The 14,986-nt window shown below is 43.8% G+C and overlaps 2 protein-coding genes across 4 annotated transcripts in view; both read left to right on the top strand.

Annotated features, from left to right (window-relative positions):
• Positions 1-14,986, top strand: part of kiaa0586 (KIAA0586 ortholog) — a 91,795-nt gene that overhangs the window by 10,668 nt on the left and 66,141 nt on the right. For all 3 annotated transcript variants that reach the window (XM_010904956.3, XM_020054052.2, XM_010904955.3), the window contains exon 9: positions 2,801-2,933. In XM_010904956.3, coding sequence (XP_010903258.2) covers positions 2,801-2,933 — 133 coding nt within the window. The remainder of the gene's footprint in view (positions 1-2,800; positions 2,934-14,986) is intronic.
• irf2bpl (interferon regulatory factor 2 binding protein-like) lies at positions 8,489-11,137 on the top strand. The gene has a single exon (XM_010904954.4). It carries the CDS (start codon positions 8,795-8,797, stop codon positions 10,802-10,804), a length of 2,010 nt encoding a protein of 669 aa, XP_010903256.1. The 5' UTR covers positions 8,489-8,794; the 3' UTR covers positions 10,805-11,137.

Genomic DNA, 14,986 nt, shown 5'->3' with positions numbered 1-14,986 from the left:
TGGAATGAAAAGGGGTTTATTTGAGGAACATCATTTTAAATGTGCAAAATATGGTTTCATTGTCAAACAAAAGGTAACTAGCACTTAAAAAAATTAAACCAGTTTATCCTTGACTGTGTGTTCAGGATCACTGTTATATCCAAGGTCTGTTGCAGACTGATACTGTTTTTCCCTCTAGGATTTTCCTATTATTGGGTTCATCCATCTTGCCCCCAGATCTGAAACATTTCCCAGTCTCTGCCGATGAAAATCATCTCCATAACATGATGCTTCCACCACCATGATTTCCTGTGAGGATGGTGTTCTCAAAGAGATGAGAAGTGTTTCCTTTGCACCACAAAAGGTTTTGCCTTGAAGCCAAAATGTTACGTTTTGTTCTCTGCTCAGAGGTCAATAGATGACAGTTTTTCAGCAAGGGCATTGTCCATGACCCTCTTCAATATACAGACAGTTGGCTACCAACGTCCCTGTCTGCTCGATCTGTTTCAGTGGACAGACTGCTTCAGGCATAGCCATGTTTGTACCACATTCTTTCAACAACAAAAAAACATCTAAGGGATTTAACTGTGTTCCAGGGAACTTTCTAAGTGTGGCTTACTCTTTTTTTACATCATGACTTGGTTTTTGGATATGCTTTTGGTTACAACCAGGTGGATTTAATCTGAGATTGTGGGACTCGTTTATTTCACACAAGTGGACTTCAAGTAATTGAGACTTCTTATGGCAAAGAAACCCAGTCACTCTTTTGACACTCTCACTCCCTTTTACTCTTTAATTTTGTGTTTTAGCCATTTAACTGAAGCCCTAAATTAGAATAATTTACAGGAGCTATTGGAGTTAGGATACTTGCTCAAGGGCACAATGGTAGATATATTTACCTCATCAGTTTAGAACCGGTAAGCTTTCATTTACTGGCCCAAAGCTCTTGCTACCAGTACTCCAGCCACCATTTTGGGCTACAGCTACACATACTTTGAAAAGACTGCAAAATCAATTATTCAGCTTTTTTTTCAATTCAGGAATTCTGTTCCTAAATATTCCCATATGTAATATGAGACAATGTAAGTGTTGATTGTGTCTCAATGTTATAACTTGACATTTTTTCATCTCTTTTCCAGCACAGTTGTCAATTTACAGTGTACAAATGACAAACTATTCTCTATTCTCCTGGCCACCTGACCATCTGACAAATATCGTCCCCCTGCAAAATCTACTTTCCTACCCCTGCCTTCTAGTGGTGTCCGGCCCCTGCAGAGATGCCCTTTTCAGCAGAAATGGCAGACTGTATAATAAGTGTGATGTCCTTCTCTGACAGCCTGGTCAACAGGGGGTGAGGTGGGGCCTGTGTTGCTATCTTACAGGGTGCCAACCACGCTACCATTCCTGTCATTCAGACCGTGCTGCTGTTATCTTTTCCAACCGCTGTTTTTTTCTCCACAACCCAGGTTTTTTTTCCAGCACTTACAGTTGCCCACCAGTGGCCTATCCCACCTCCGTTCTGCCTTCGTTCCATCCTAGATGGGAAATTCACAGTTGGCTGTCCCTCTGAAGGTTGCAAATCTGTATTTGCATAATGGGAGTGGGAGTAAATCTGCAAGAGGTCAAAGTCATGAAAACAATGAAGTGAATCATGACAAATGATCCAATGGTTTATGATATTTCAATCTAAGAAAAGTGGTGCTGCAAAAGCATACGTTTGCAGCCGCTATATACTATGTCAGTTGGGTCCATCATGGCATAGTGGGCAAGAGCAGCCTACAACGAAAACCTCCCTGTCATTCGCAACTCACAAAGGAAGAAGCCAGGTGTTTGGGATAAATCAACATTGTCAGGCTGGTGGGCGGTAACATTCAAAATAAAAGCCAGCCTTAAATGTAGGCTGAAAGGAATGTGCATGTCGTCTGGTAGGAAAACAAGCAGTATATTTACAGAAACATCAAAAGTGACAGAATTAGATTTGCCCCCTCGAGGCCAAATATTTAATTATTTTACCGTACTAAATGCACCTTTTTTGCTCAGTGTGGGAGCACTAGACATGCGTACAGAGCACTACTTTGTGTCGGCAGAGTTTTTCCAGACGTTCTGCAAGTATGTTGCTTTGTTTGTATCTATGTAATAGGCACTCGCCTCTCTCTATTTATTGCAGTGGTGAAGGCTGTTTGTTTCCACAGCCTCCTACAATACATGTGATATTTCCCATCTGTAAACACTGTGTCTGTCTAACGCCATTAAGGTTAAGCATCTATAAACACTGTGTCTGTCTACCGTCATTAGGCTAAGCAGCTGTGAAAGTGGGTTGGAATTTGTTTGAAAATATCAGCAAGCGTTGGGCATGGAATAGACGGCGCTGCGCTGTAGAAAAACACTGATGCACGTTAAGAATTCAATGCCTCTCCAGCGTAGAGTCAGCACACCAGTAGTGTTGTGATAGTATATGTAGCGTCATAATGTTTTCAAGAAGAGACATTTATCTTGTGAACCTTTTGAGGAAATTCTTAACCCTGGACCTCCTGGCTGGCTGACATTTTACTGTTTCAAAGCTTCATCCATATATTGTCCATAATTTACAGCAATCAGCGTTTTAAACTAACACTAGTAAAATATCCACAGAAGAAAGGGAATTGTGCTTAAAATGTCATTAGAAACCCACGAGGCCCCGCGGAGCCCCTGGCTCATTATGTGTTGTGAAAGGCCCTGTCCCCGTGTGGAATACTGGGAGCGGGGAGGGAAAGTGCTGACTGGACTGAGGCAGGTGTCGGAGACCGAGTGGCTGATTACTGCCGTCTCTCCGTCTCTGCAGGAAATGGCAGACTTCCGACGGCCATCCCTGACAACAGCAGCAGCAGCTTGGCAACCAGAAGCACGCAGCAATCTCTTACTGGGGTTGCTATAGCAACGCCAGCCGACGGCTGCCAGCGACTGGCGCGATCCAGGTAAGAGAAGGGAGCGGGAGGGGTTGCTGTGTTTTCAAAACGTTAAAGAATCATTGGATCTTTTGTCTGTGAAGTGTTGCTTGGAATTTTGACGATCCATCTTTGACTCATAATCTTTGATTATTACAGTATATATTCTGTTCAAAACAAGACAAAGGACAATAGGACTTGTGTGAAGGTCCCTGAAAACCAATCTCTGCATTGATGGAACAAAGGCTTTGTTTTCCCAACCATAAGAACACCATAGGTTAACAAGTTGTGTGTGGGTTCAATTGTAAAGAATATTTGCATAAAGGAAAGAGCCACGAAGAGAGAAAATGAGAGGTGGTTATTCACGGGACCACTCTGTCGCCTAGCTCCGAATTATTCCCATGGCAACAACAACAGCAGCATTTATCAGCTCCATCTGAAAGCAAGAAGAGAGAGTAGGTAAAGTAAATCTGCATGCTGCTGGCAGGCTGCCAAAGTCTCAAATGAAAGAGCACTTTGAACTGCTGCCAAGTTTGGAGGAGGAGAGGCGCTGTCAGGCCTGCTTAATGTTGGCAGTTTGTACTTGGCAAGACTCGCCTTTTCCCAGAATTCATTGGTCTGGCAATGCGCCAGGCGCTTGGAGGAAGCTAAAAATTAACCCCTGCGCTTGACTGTTTGGCTGCCGCACAAAATTTTCCACATAGTGTGGGAGAGAGAGCAAGCGAGAGAGTGGTATCAAGTTGGTGTGTGAATGACTCTCTGTATGCATGAGGGGCTATGGTGAAAGCACAGTTTCCTTTCAGGAAAGGGGGGGCAAAGCCTTTGCTTTGCTATGTGCAGAGTTGTGGAGGTTGTTTTGAAGTCTTCCAAGAATTTGCTAATTTATAATTGTATGTTGAATATTGAAAGTGATATTTATTAAATGGTAGGTATGGTTACTACATAGACAATTCTACGACATTGTGAAGAACATAAAATGTTTCCCAATCAGGGTCTTAATTGACTCCAGTCAGTTATAGAACAGAACCTCTATGGTTTTCAGGTCTACACTGAGGGAAACAATTATTTGATGCCCTGCTGGTTTTGTACGTTTGCCCACTGACAAAGAAATTATCAGTCCATCATTTTAATGGTAGGTTTATCTGAAAAGTGAGAAATAACAACAGAATAACAATAAAAAAATCCAGAAAAACACATGTCAAAAATGTTATTAATTGATTTGCATTTTAATGAGTGAAATAAGTATTCGACCCATTTTCAATGCCCTGGCTGAGGGAAAGATTTGACAGTACATGGCCCCGTCCATCTTTGATGCAGTGAAGTTGTCTTGTCCCATTAGCAGAAAAAGACCCCCAGAGCATAATGTTTCCACCTCCATGTTTGACGGTGGGGGCATGGTGTTCTTGGGGTCATAGGCAGCATTCCTCCTCCTCCAAACACGGTAAGTTGAGTTGATGCCAAAGAGCTCGATTTTGGCCCTGGACATGTGCTTTCTTGAGCAGGGGGACCTTACGGGTGCTGCTGGATTTCAGTCCTTCACGGCGTAGTATGTTACCAATTGTTTTCTTGGTGACTATGGTCCCAGCTGCCATGAGATCATTGACAGGATCCTCCCGTGTAGTTTTGGGCTGATTCTTCACCATTCTCATGATCATTACAACTCCACGAGGTGAGATCTTGCATGGAGCCCCAGACCGAGGGAGAATGAGAGTTATTTTGTGTTTCTTCCATTTGCGAATAATCACACCAACTGTTGTCACCTTCTCACCAAGCTGCTTGGCGATGGTCTTGTAGCCCATTCCAGCCTTGTGTAGGTCTACAATCTTGACATGCTTGGAGAGCTCTTTGGTCTTGGCCATGGTGGAGAGTTTGGAATCTGATTGATTGCTTCTGTGGACAGGTGTCTTTTATACAGGTAACAAACTGAGATTAGGAGCACTCCCTTTAAGAGTGTACTCCTAATCTCAGCTCGTTACCAACTGATTATTACCAACTGATTATCTGATTATCTGCAGAGTACAGTGCAAAATAATGAATGCAGAGCAGAGTTATGACTATATCCACTAATTTATTCAGTAAAGATCTAGTACATTCCACAACCTCCTAAAGGAAAGCAACTTTTCAAAACAAATCCCACCCTTAAAGCCTTTGTATACTAACACCTTGGCTAAACTGAGCATGTGTTCATCCACCATTGCACCACAAATTGATTTTGTCTCTCCTTGTCACATGCAATCATGACAGTGGCCATATACTAAAATAAAACGTGAGCCAAATATATTTAGGGACAGGAGGAAACACGTGTTCAACATTCATTGACATTAAGATAGCTTGATGTTACTAGAACATGAGGTTGTTGTTTTCTACCATATTGCTGTTTTTGTATTGTTAACTTATGCAAAGTTGTGCCTTGATGGAGGATGAATGCACAAATATGGTAAACAAAGGCTGTTTTTCATAAATATATTTGGAATAATTACTCTTTGTTCATCTTTTAATGATCCATGTATTTTGCTGTGCTCACATGTGCGACATGTCTGGTCAACCCTGCGAATTTGTCCATGCCGTAAATTATTTACATACTGTATTTTGTATTAAAGGTATCCAAATGGCATGTTGGTAACCAAGCAGATACATTTCCTTTCAGGAATTGATTTGGTAAAGTTCCACCTTAGAATCAACGTGACTGCCAAAGTGCTCTTAAGTACTGTGACGTTAAGGTCCTGCATCACCATTCAAAAAGTTTCACAGAGAGGATGCTCATTAATCATTGTCATTTTAAACAATGGAAGGATGGCTGTCGCTCTGCATCTATGCTTAAGAAACGGTCCAGGCACATGTAGGCTGAACCGTATACAAAGGTACATGTATCACCAAAATACTTGCCGACTGGGGGATAGACTGAAAACAGATCATTACACAAGGTCTGCTTTCAACCTCTTCCACCTCTGAGTTTTTATCTATTGCAGTGGCTTAATTTGGTGTGCCTACCGACTGACCCTGAATACTGTCAGTTTAAATACTGTCAGGTAGGTCTCAGGAAGAGTTCCCTGTCTGGTGGTCCTGCAGTGTTCAAAACCAGACCTCAGTGCCTCAGGAAAGCTACACATATCATGAGAAAACCAAAATAACCATTTATCACTGCAAAGAATCCAGAATCCACTAAACATTGACAAAAACCGAACACATGTTATACTTTCAAATCATTTATTCATCAAAAATCAACAGAAATGCAATGTCATAATGTGGAAGTAAGGACACCCCTAGCTTCAAAAGCCGGTACTGCCCCCATTGGCTGAAATAATTTAATGTAGCTGTTTCTTGTAAATATCACTCTCTTACATTGACTGGGAGGAATTTATGCTCGCTCTTCACAGTACTGCTTCAGCTGTGTCATGTTCAAGGGTGTTCTTGCTTGCATGGCCCGCTTCACATGGCGTCTGGCAATTGCGGCCAAACAACTCCACCTTCGACTCATCTGTCCACAGCGCACTTATAGTATTTGTGGTTGTTACCTAGGTGTAGTCTGGCAAATGTCAGATGTGTTTTGATATCCTTTTTTGAGCAGAGGCTTCTTCCTTCCTGACCTCCCAGGTGGGCCAGGTTTATGCAGTCTCAGTCATTTGACTCCTGCTCTTCGACATCGATTGTGGCTAAATGGGTTGTAGATCCCATGATGTTACCCTGGGGATATTACAGATTTTTAGAAGCATCTTTCGGTCAGCTCTTGGGGTGAATCGTGAGGGATGACCTGTCCTATGTAAATTGCCAGTGCTATGGAATTGTCTCCATGTGTGATCCTTTATCAATGAATGTGGTTGCAATTAACCTCAATGTCCATGTTTCCTGATTCTATATTTAAAAAATACAACTATCCAAGGGCTTTACCTTTTCACATTACTTTACGTAGCATAGTCTTTGTTTCAGTATGTTTTAATTCTGTCCAAATGTCCAAAACAGAGAGCACTATTTTTCCACATTGTTTTTGGATCATTCAGACCTTTTAGAAATGTGAGATTGGGCTCAATGCAGTTATCTGTACTGTTCTCCACTCTCAGACTATTGATAATGTTGAAATAGTATTGAGCCCAGACATCTGGCACATGGGCCTAGTGCTGGAGTAAATGGAAGAAATACACTTTCTTCACTGGCCCACGTCTTTTTCTGCTCCAATTCTGTTGACTGATGAGGGCTGTCTCTTTCATTTGGCTGTCTGTCACAATCCCTGGAGCACAGAGGAAGAGTTGTCCACATAACCTGGCTGCTGCTGCTAGTCATTCAGCCTGCTCGGTCTGGCACGGACTCAGAAGAAAAACACAAATCTATCTTCTCTTCTGGCTCTGTTGTTGTTTCTAGCTTCCCCCGCCACTGTATGGGCCCGGAGATAAAACCTTTACATGGGATGGCCAAGAAAATGGCAGTCGATACTTTGAAATACATACATTTTATTTGTCTTACTTCGCATATGTAACATCTCATACATTCATATTCTTTTTTTTTTTTTGCCTAACATTTACTCAAAACATCGTATGTACGACTACATCCGAATGTCCCGGACAGTGCACACGGTACCCATTTAGCCCAACAGCATGGCACGCTATTGGTGCGGTTAAAGCAACTTTGTTTTGGGAAAGTGGGAGCATGGCACCGACTTTAACGAAGCCCATACTTGGTCCCTTGGCTGGTTGGAACCGCCCCCACCATGCAGCTTGGTGCCAGCGGTATGTGGAGACCGCAATAAAGGATTTTCTTTTCTCCCTCCTGCTGCTGCGTTACCCTGTTTTTCTTCCCTCTCTCTCCCAGTTGTATAACACGGGGAAATTCTGCTCTGCCTGCCTACTGGGTTTTGTTTATCAGGCAGGGAGACGGGGGTTGGGGAGGAAGGGATGGAGCGGGAGGGGCGCAGAGCAGACTACTCGTCAGTGCATATACAGTGGGTAAACAACTAAAATGCGGGGAACCCCTAGCTCGAGCTAACTAAGTGTAATTATTACAGATGATATTACACGACAGCCTAGACGCTATATTTATTTGAGCTAACAGACTGTTCTTATTTTATTTGAAACAATTATTGTAAGCACGCATATCCATTGCAAGGAATAGATAAGCAACATATTTTGCACAGAAGTTCAATATATATGAAGTTATAGTCTTTCACTCCATGGACGTCGATTAAATCCAGGCGGTTTTCGTGCACTATTTTTTTCTTCTATTTGTATTTTTTCATTCTATCCCTGAATTGTAAACAAACACGACTCCTACATAAAGTGATTGTATCATATAACGCAAATTCTGAATCGTATTCATGGTTTGGTTTTGCTGACATAAGCAAAAGTAACATGTTTGAAACACGACATTTACGTTTGAATAATACGGATGGATACATTCATATTAAATCAAATGCAGACTAAAATTGATACTCATCATTTTCCAGTAGCGTACATTAAAATGTCAATGTTGTACAAACCCTTATTCAGCTGCGTGTAATTTGGTCAGCAACGTGCTCTCGTGTAGCCCATTGCCTAGCTCCCAGTCCATTCAGAAGATTAGGAGGGAGTGGTTTGAGTGTGCGCGTTAGGAAAGCAACAAGTGGCATGTCATTTGTTCCAAGGAACTGCGGAACGTGGTGCTTACGTCACTGCTCCAGCCAGGTGGCATTCCAAGTGGGGAGAGGAGACGTGGAGGCACAATCAAAATTCCAAATCACAAACCAAGTCAGGATGTGAGGCGCGTGTAAAGCAAATTTCAGTCCTACAACACAACACCGCTGTTCACTGGCACCAGAAGAGGAGGAGAAACATTTGGTTCCTTTTGTGGGACAAATTCACGGACTGAAAAGAACTGCAAACAAATAATCTGGAGAAAAAGAACCAAGCCAAGGGACATTCAACATGTCTTCTGCACAAGTATCTTCATCTCGGAGACAGTCGTGTTACCTGTGCGATTTACCCCGTATGCCATGGGCTATGATTTGGGATTTTACGGAGGCAGTGTGTAGAGGTTGTGTGAATTATGAAGGTGCGGATCGGATCGAGTTTGTTATCGAAACTGCACGCCACCTGAAACGAGCTCATGGTTTCCAAGAAGGGAGATCCCCCGGTCCTCCACCACCACCCACAATAAAAACACAGGCGGCAATATCAGCCAAGGAAACGGTGCAGATAAACCATGTGGACGGACCCTCTAAACAACAACAATCAGCGATGGATCGCTACTCTCTGAGCGCAGAAAGACCTCGCTTTGACTACTCAAGTATTGGCGCCCATGCTAGCCGACTTCCCAATGGATTGAGTGGTCCAAATGGGTTCCCCAAACCGGACGATGGTCCCCCGGAACTGAACCGACAGAGCCCGAACTCCCGTCGAAGCCACGGTCTCGTTGCGGTCCCAGGCCAAATGAATGTTCCCCCAAACCTTCTCCCACAGACCATGCTGAATGGACCCTCATCGGCAACAGCCATAGCCCCGCATAGCCTGTCCAGTCGCCCCCCTCCTCCATCCATTGTGGGTCCCTCATTGTCCATGGCATCCCAGTCCATGTCAGAACAAGGTAAACGTCCAGGCTCGGTGTCCAGCACTGACCAAGAGAGAGATCTGAAAGAAAAACAGCGTAACGCTGAGGCTTTGGCTGAGCTTAGTGAAAGTTTAAGAAACCGAAACGAAGACTGGGCAAACAAACCAAAAATAGTACGGGACACTTTGGTTACTCTTTCAAACAGCTCGCCATTTGATGTGAGATTTAAAAAGGACCATTCACTGGTGGGAAGGGTGTTTGCTTTCGATGCTGTGTCAAAGCCTGGAATGGACTATGAATTAAAAATATTTGTCGAGTACCCAAGTGGATCTGGTAATGTATTTTCAAGCGCGTCGGGGGTGGCCAAACAAATGTATCAGGACTGCATGAAGGACTTTGGCAGAGGGCTCTCCTCTGGCTTTAAATATTTGGAATATGAGAAAAAACATGGTTCTGGGGACTGGCGCCTCCTAGGTGATTTGCTCCCGGAGTCGGTCCGATTCTTTAAAGAGGGGTTGGGTGTTGAAATGTTGCCTCAGCCCTACATCGATGCCAGCTGTCCTTTGCTGCCCACTGCTTTGGTTAACATCCCTCGTGCTTTGCCATCTGCGAGTGCCCCGAGGACTGGCGTTCGTAAACGTAAAGCATCCCCAGAACCTGACTCTGCAGAGAGCGCGCTGAAACTATCTGAACAGGAACAACAGAGGCAGCAGTGGATGGCTAGTCAGAGCGAGGCGTTAAAACTAACCATGGCATCCGGATCATTCGGTGCCTCACACGGGGGACCCCCGCCGCTCGGACCTGGCCATTCTGTTCATTCAAGTCGCGCCACACCCCCTGAATCAGCACCCCAAAATGGACAGTCTCCAATGGCCGCCCTTATGTCTGTCGCAGACACGTTGGGAAATGCGCACTCCCCGAAGGACAACAACTCCGTTCACTCCACCACATCGACCAGGCATAACAGCAGCAGCCCGGTCTCCCCGGCCTCTGTTTCTGGTCAGAGGCGTTTGGCTTCTCGCAACGGAGAGCTCAATCTGTCCGGGGCTCCCTCTCAGTCTAGTACACATTCTGCCATGGATCAGGTCCACGCGCAAAACATTCCCGATTCGCCCATGGCAAACAACGGACCTCTGTGTTGTACCATTTGCCACGAACGTTTAGAGGATACACATTTCGTTCAGTGTCCCTCCGTTCCCAACCATAAATTCTGTTTCCCTTGTTCTCGAGAGAGCATCAAAGCGCAGGGAGCAACTGGCGAGGTGTATTGTCCTAGCGGAGAGAAATGCCCCCTGGTAGGTTCTAACGTGCCCTGGGCGTTCATGCAAGGTGAGATAGCAACAATATTAGCTGGAGACGTTAAAGTAAAAAAGGAAAGAGACCCATAGATGTGTCCTATGGTTTCCCGTAGAAACGTGAATTTTAGTCGAATACAGTATACACGTGTGAATACTCAAAACTGACAAAAATAACCGATGTACAGAGACTTTCTTCCCCTCCTATTTCTGTTTTTAAAACAAAGGAACTGTGCAGTATGTGATGTCATGTCACCTAATTTTATGGAGGGTGTTTTGACGGGTGTGTTGTATTTGGATGGCAGTGACAAGTCAATGCACTTCAACTTTGTAATAATTGCTGCAGTTTTATTTCCTTGAACTCATGCACTTCTCATTATAAAAGGCCAGTTTAAACTTCCAATGAATATATGTCTGTAAAGTAAATTAAACTACTCAAAGTAAATATTCAATAACAGGTTACATTTTTAGAAAATTTGCTTAATTCCTATATTGGGTACCAATCATTCTGAGGACTTTTTTTTTTTCTTTGTTTCTTTGATATTTTTCATTTTTATGTTTTTTACAGCAAATATCTCTTAGTGTGATGGAAAATATTTTACTACGTGTAATTCATTTCTTTTTCCGTTTGCTTTGATGATGCACGGATGCTTAAAAGGTAGAGCTAAATGCTGTACATGAACGTAAACTTTGTTTATACATTTCTGTAGTTACAGAAGACTTGTAACGTGCCTTGAAGCTGAGTAAATTGTAATAAATTCCATTGATATTAACCCTTGGTGAAATGTCAGTTTATTTAACAAGTTTAGACTCTTACAATCACTGGGTCGCTGTGATAAATAAATCTTTTAGTTGTGTTATAAAGGGCTTTATACTGCTCAATCAAAGCATTGTAACAATTTACATTATCTAAGATTGGCTTTAATTGGTGATATGGTCCCTCCATTATTTCATCATAGTTTTTATCTCACACATGCTGCAAACCCACCTTAGCATTGAACTCATATAAAGCTCTGACCATTTCTTTCATGCTTATCATAACAATTGTCAGTATATTAAAGTAACGTTATGGTAAACATTTACTTGGAGACACCTTATAGGGCATCTGTAGATGCTTTACAGACAACCCATTACCTTCTATTCAGCAAAATGTTCCAACATGTCCAAAGCTATTTTAAATGCATCTGTTTTAAGTGTTTCCCTTTCCTACTGTGTCAGTATCTTGGTTAGGCTGCCCGAGATGCATCTATGGGATTTAGAGATTGTTTTGCTTACACTGGTAATGCCCGCGATTTGAACAACTGCTTCTCATCAAGGCAACAAGAAGTTGGCGTTGGCTGTCATGTTGCTCTTCTCCCTGTGCTTACAGAACTCAGCTGTTGAGACATGCTTCTCATTAAGGCCGGCTCTTGCTGATGTTAGTATTGGTGGATGCTCAGATGGTACTATGACTTCTTCATGTTTAATGCGTGTGTGGGTGTGTGCATGTGTGTGACTGTAGCCCAAGGGAAGACATTCCTCATTTGCAATGCAGGCGTTCATGTGACACGGTTCCCTCATTTTTGCCATTGATAACACCGATGTACTGATCACTGCTGATGCGTGCCTCTTATGTAGTCGTGAGTAAATTCTTACAGCCAAGCGCCGCTCCGGGTTATGGGGACAAATGGTCATATGTCCACGTCAGTTTCCAGCCGCCGGCAGCATGGTTCCCAGTCTAGTGCACAGATGGGGGGGGGTCATATTACCCCATACATACCAACCAAACCCAGTTGGAGCCTTCCATGCAAGAGACAATGGCTTCTATATATGTCCTGGGAAAAAAAGTACAAACCAGTATCCTTTTCCCGAGCACAACAACAGATGTACATACTATACTGGAAATAGAGATGAGGCGCTTTTAGACGCCTGTTGTGGACTATTTGACTGGCAGTGTGAAGGCAGCAGCCCCGACGTAACCCAGGCCTAAACATTAGCCTGATTTTTGTTACAGTTTCTAGGGAGTTTGTGCTCCAGTCTGGGATTATTTTAGGTGCTGTAAAATATCATGGGCCATCCCTGCCCATGGAGTACTTATCAGGCAGTTCTGTAGAGAGGTTAGAATGACTTCTCCTCAGAGACTCCTGTCTTCCAGGCGTAGTTCCTGGTTTGACCCAACTGTCATCGTTATATTTAGATACTCTGTATCCTGGTTACTGTCCCTGTTTAAAAGTAGGATTCTAACCACTTAGGGAATACTTCTATATGGTCAAAATAATTGGTTTAACGCCAGAGGAAGACATGGTTGCTCAAGTCTTGGGTTTATCGAATGTAGTTCACAGAAATTGGTTCATCAGCTCAAACGGCAGTGAAGAATGCAGCTGTCTGAGGGAGAGAGTGAGCGCCAGCCCCACACTCCCCCGCCCTTTCGACAAGTGTGACTTAAAAACACATTTTACCATCTCACGCTCCGTTTCTCACTCTGTCTTTCCCTTCTGATCTCCCAGACGATATCGTCCAACCTCCATAACAATCTCTCCCTTCACCAACATGCACATACCCCCCGAACTGAACAGGCCTATAGACACCGTGGGCTAGGATTTTCGTGTTGAACTGTAGCAAGCCAACTTATGGTGCATTGCAGTAATTCAGCCTCGGACGGCCTGTCTATACCAGGTGGCTGTGAGGCAGCCAAGCACCTGGTTTGGGACAGAGCATGTCTCTATTGTCATGCTAGAAGAGAACAGAGCTGGGCAGGCCTTCCATGGTTAAGGTGCCCTTGGCTGTCTCAACACTCATTTGGGTTTCGGGTTGCAGCATGCATGCAAAGGAGAGAGCAGGGAGGCACTCCACTCACTCCAGCACCCCTTAGGGAGGGGTCTCTCTCTCTCTCTTGACCTGTTTAGAATTCACTAGACTCCTCACCCATTACATTCAAATGCAGCTTCACACACACTCTCACCACCACTGTCTTAAATCTGTCTGTGAAACATCTGTCTTTCCCTCTCCTGTAGACCTTTGAATTCGGCTGATGTAACGAACGAGAGGCTTGGTTGCAGTATAGAATGAGCTTGTGTGCAAGATTTAAAACATCCCACTTTATTCAATAAACACATTCTATAGTTTGTGTCAGCTGATGATCGATGTGAAGAGAAAGCAAACCACCTTTTCTTATATTTCTGTGTATACATGCCCTCTTTCTTTGCTGTTTATTGGATTTGCACTGGTCACGTCTGAAAGTATTAGCACTGTGACCATGGATGTTGGTGTGAGCAGAGCAGTTGCGGTGTCATGGGGAGTGGCAGGAAAGCAGGCTGTTGTCGGTGGGGTCCGCAGCAAGGGGAAAGTGGAGGATGGGATGGAGAGATGAAATGGCAGGGGGTTTCTGCTTCATCACACAGGCTAGGCTAGAGGGGAGGCCAAGCGAAAGAGGTCCTGCTGGTGCTACAGACGGACCCCTCTGTTCCACATTCATTCAGTGTTACGTACCCTTGGTTTCTTTAGCCTAGGTATTATAAAATGTATTCACATAAAAAAAATGAAAATAATGAATGGTTATTCAGTCTATTCCGGCTTATCATGTGACCTCATGTGGCACATTGTAACGTGCACAACAGTACATGGGTTAAAAAGGCTTCAGGATACTGGCTGGGTTTGATTTATTATGAATAAGCCCTTCCGTGACCTTGTACCAGACATATCATTCAAATGTTATTTTTTTCTTCTCAAACAAACCTAGTCTGGGGTAATTTGGGCTTTTAAACTGGGCTTTTTCAGTTTACATTCTCAAATCACTGCAGTCTGCCTTCCTTCTGTTGGCCAGCCAGGGAAGCCAGTCTCCCCCTCCCCCCAGTCAGGAGAAGTTTCCAGCGGTTAAAAATACTGCCTTCCCAAAGGTTACTCTGCAGTACCACTGTGCAGCTCTGCTGTTGCCATGGGTTACCAGCCTTGTTCAAAACATCATTTATTCAGGAATGTGCTGCGGACACAAAGGGGGTGTGAGTGAGTGAGTGAGTGAGGGAGGGAGGCGGCAGACTGGAGGTTAACCCTCCGTATGCTGGTTGGTCGATGTTTTCCCCAAAACACTTATTCTCTCTCACGTTGGGTCATTTTGCATGTGTCTTCATTCAACGCTGTTGCTCTTTTGTTTCTAATACAATTTTGCATGTTTTTGTTACCGTGTATTAGTGGCGGTAATTCTGCATTATACAAATGGCGACAACTAAGCGGCACATGCCACGCATGTCGGTACTCCGTGCATATAATCGACGTGCGTAACGTCTTGCAGGTTGTTTA

The sequence above is a fragment of the Esox lucius genome, chromosome 15 (genome assembly GCF_011004845.1).
Source record: "Esox lucius isolate fEsoLuc1 chromosome 15, fEsoLuc1.pri, whole genome shotgun sequence".
NCBI classification, from domain to species: Eukaryota; Metazoa; Chordata; class Actinopteri; order Esociformes; family Esocidae; genus Esox; species Esox lucius.
This window is presented reverse-complemented; position numbering and strand designations above follow the sequence as displayed.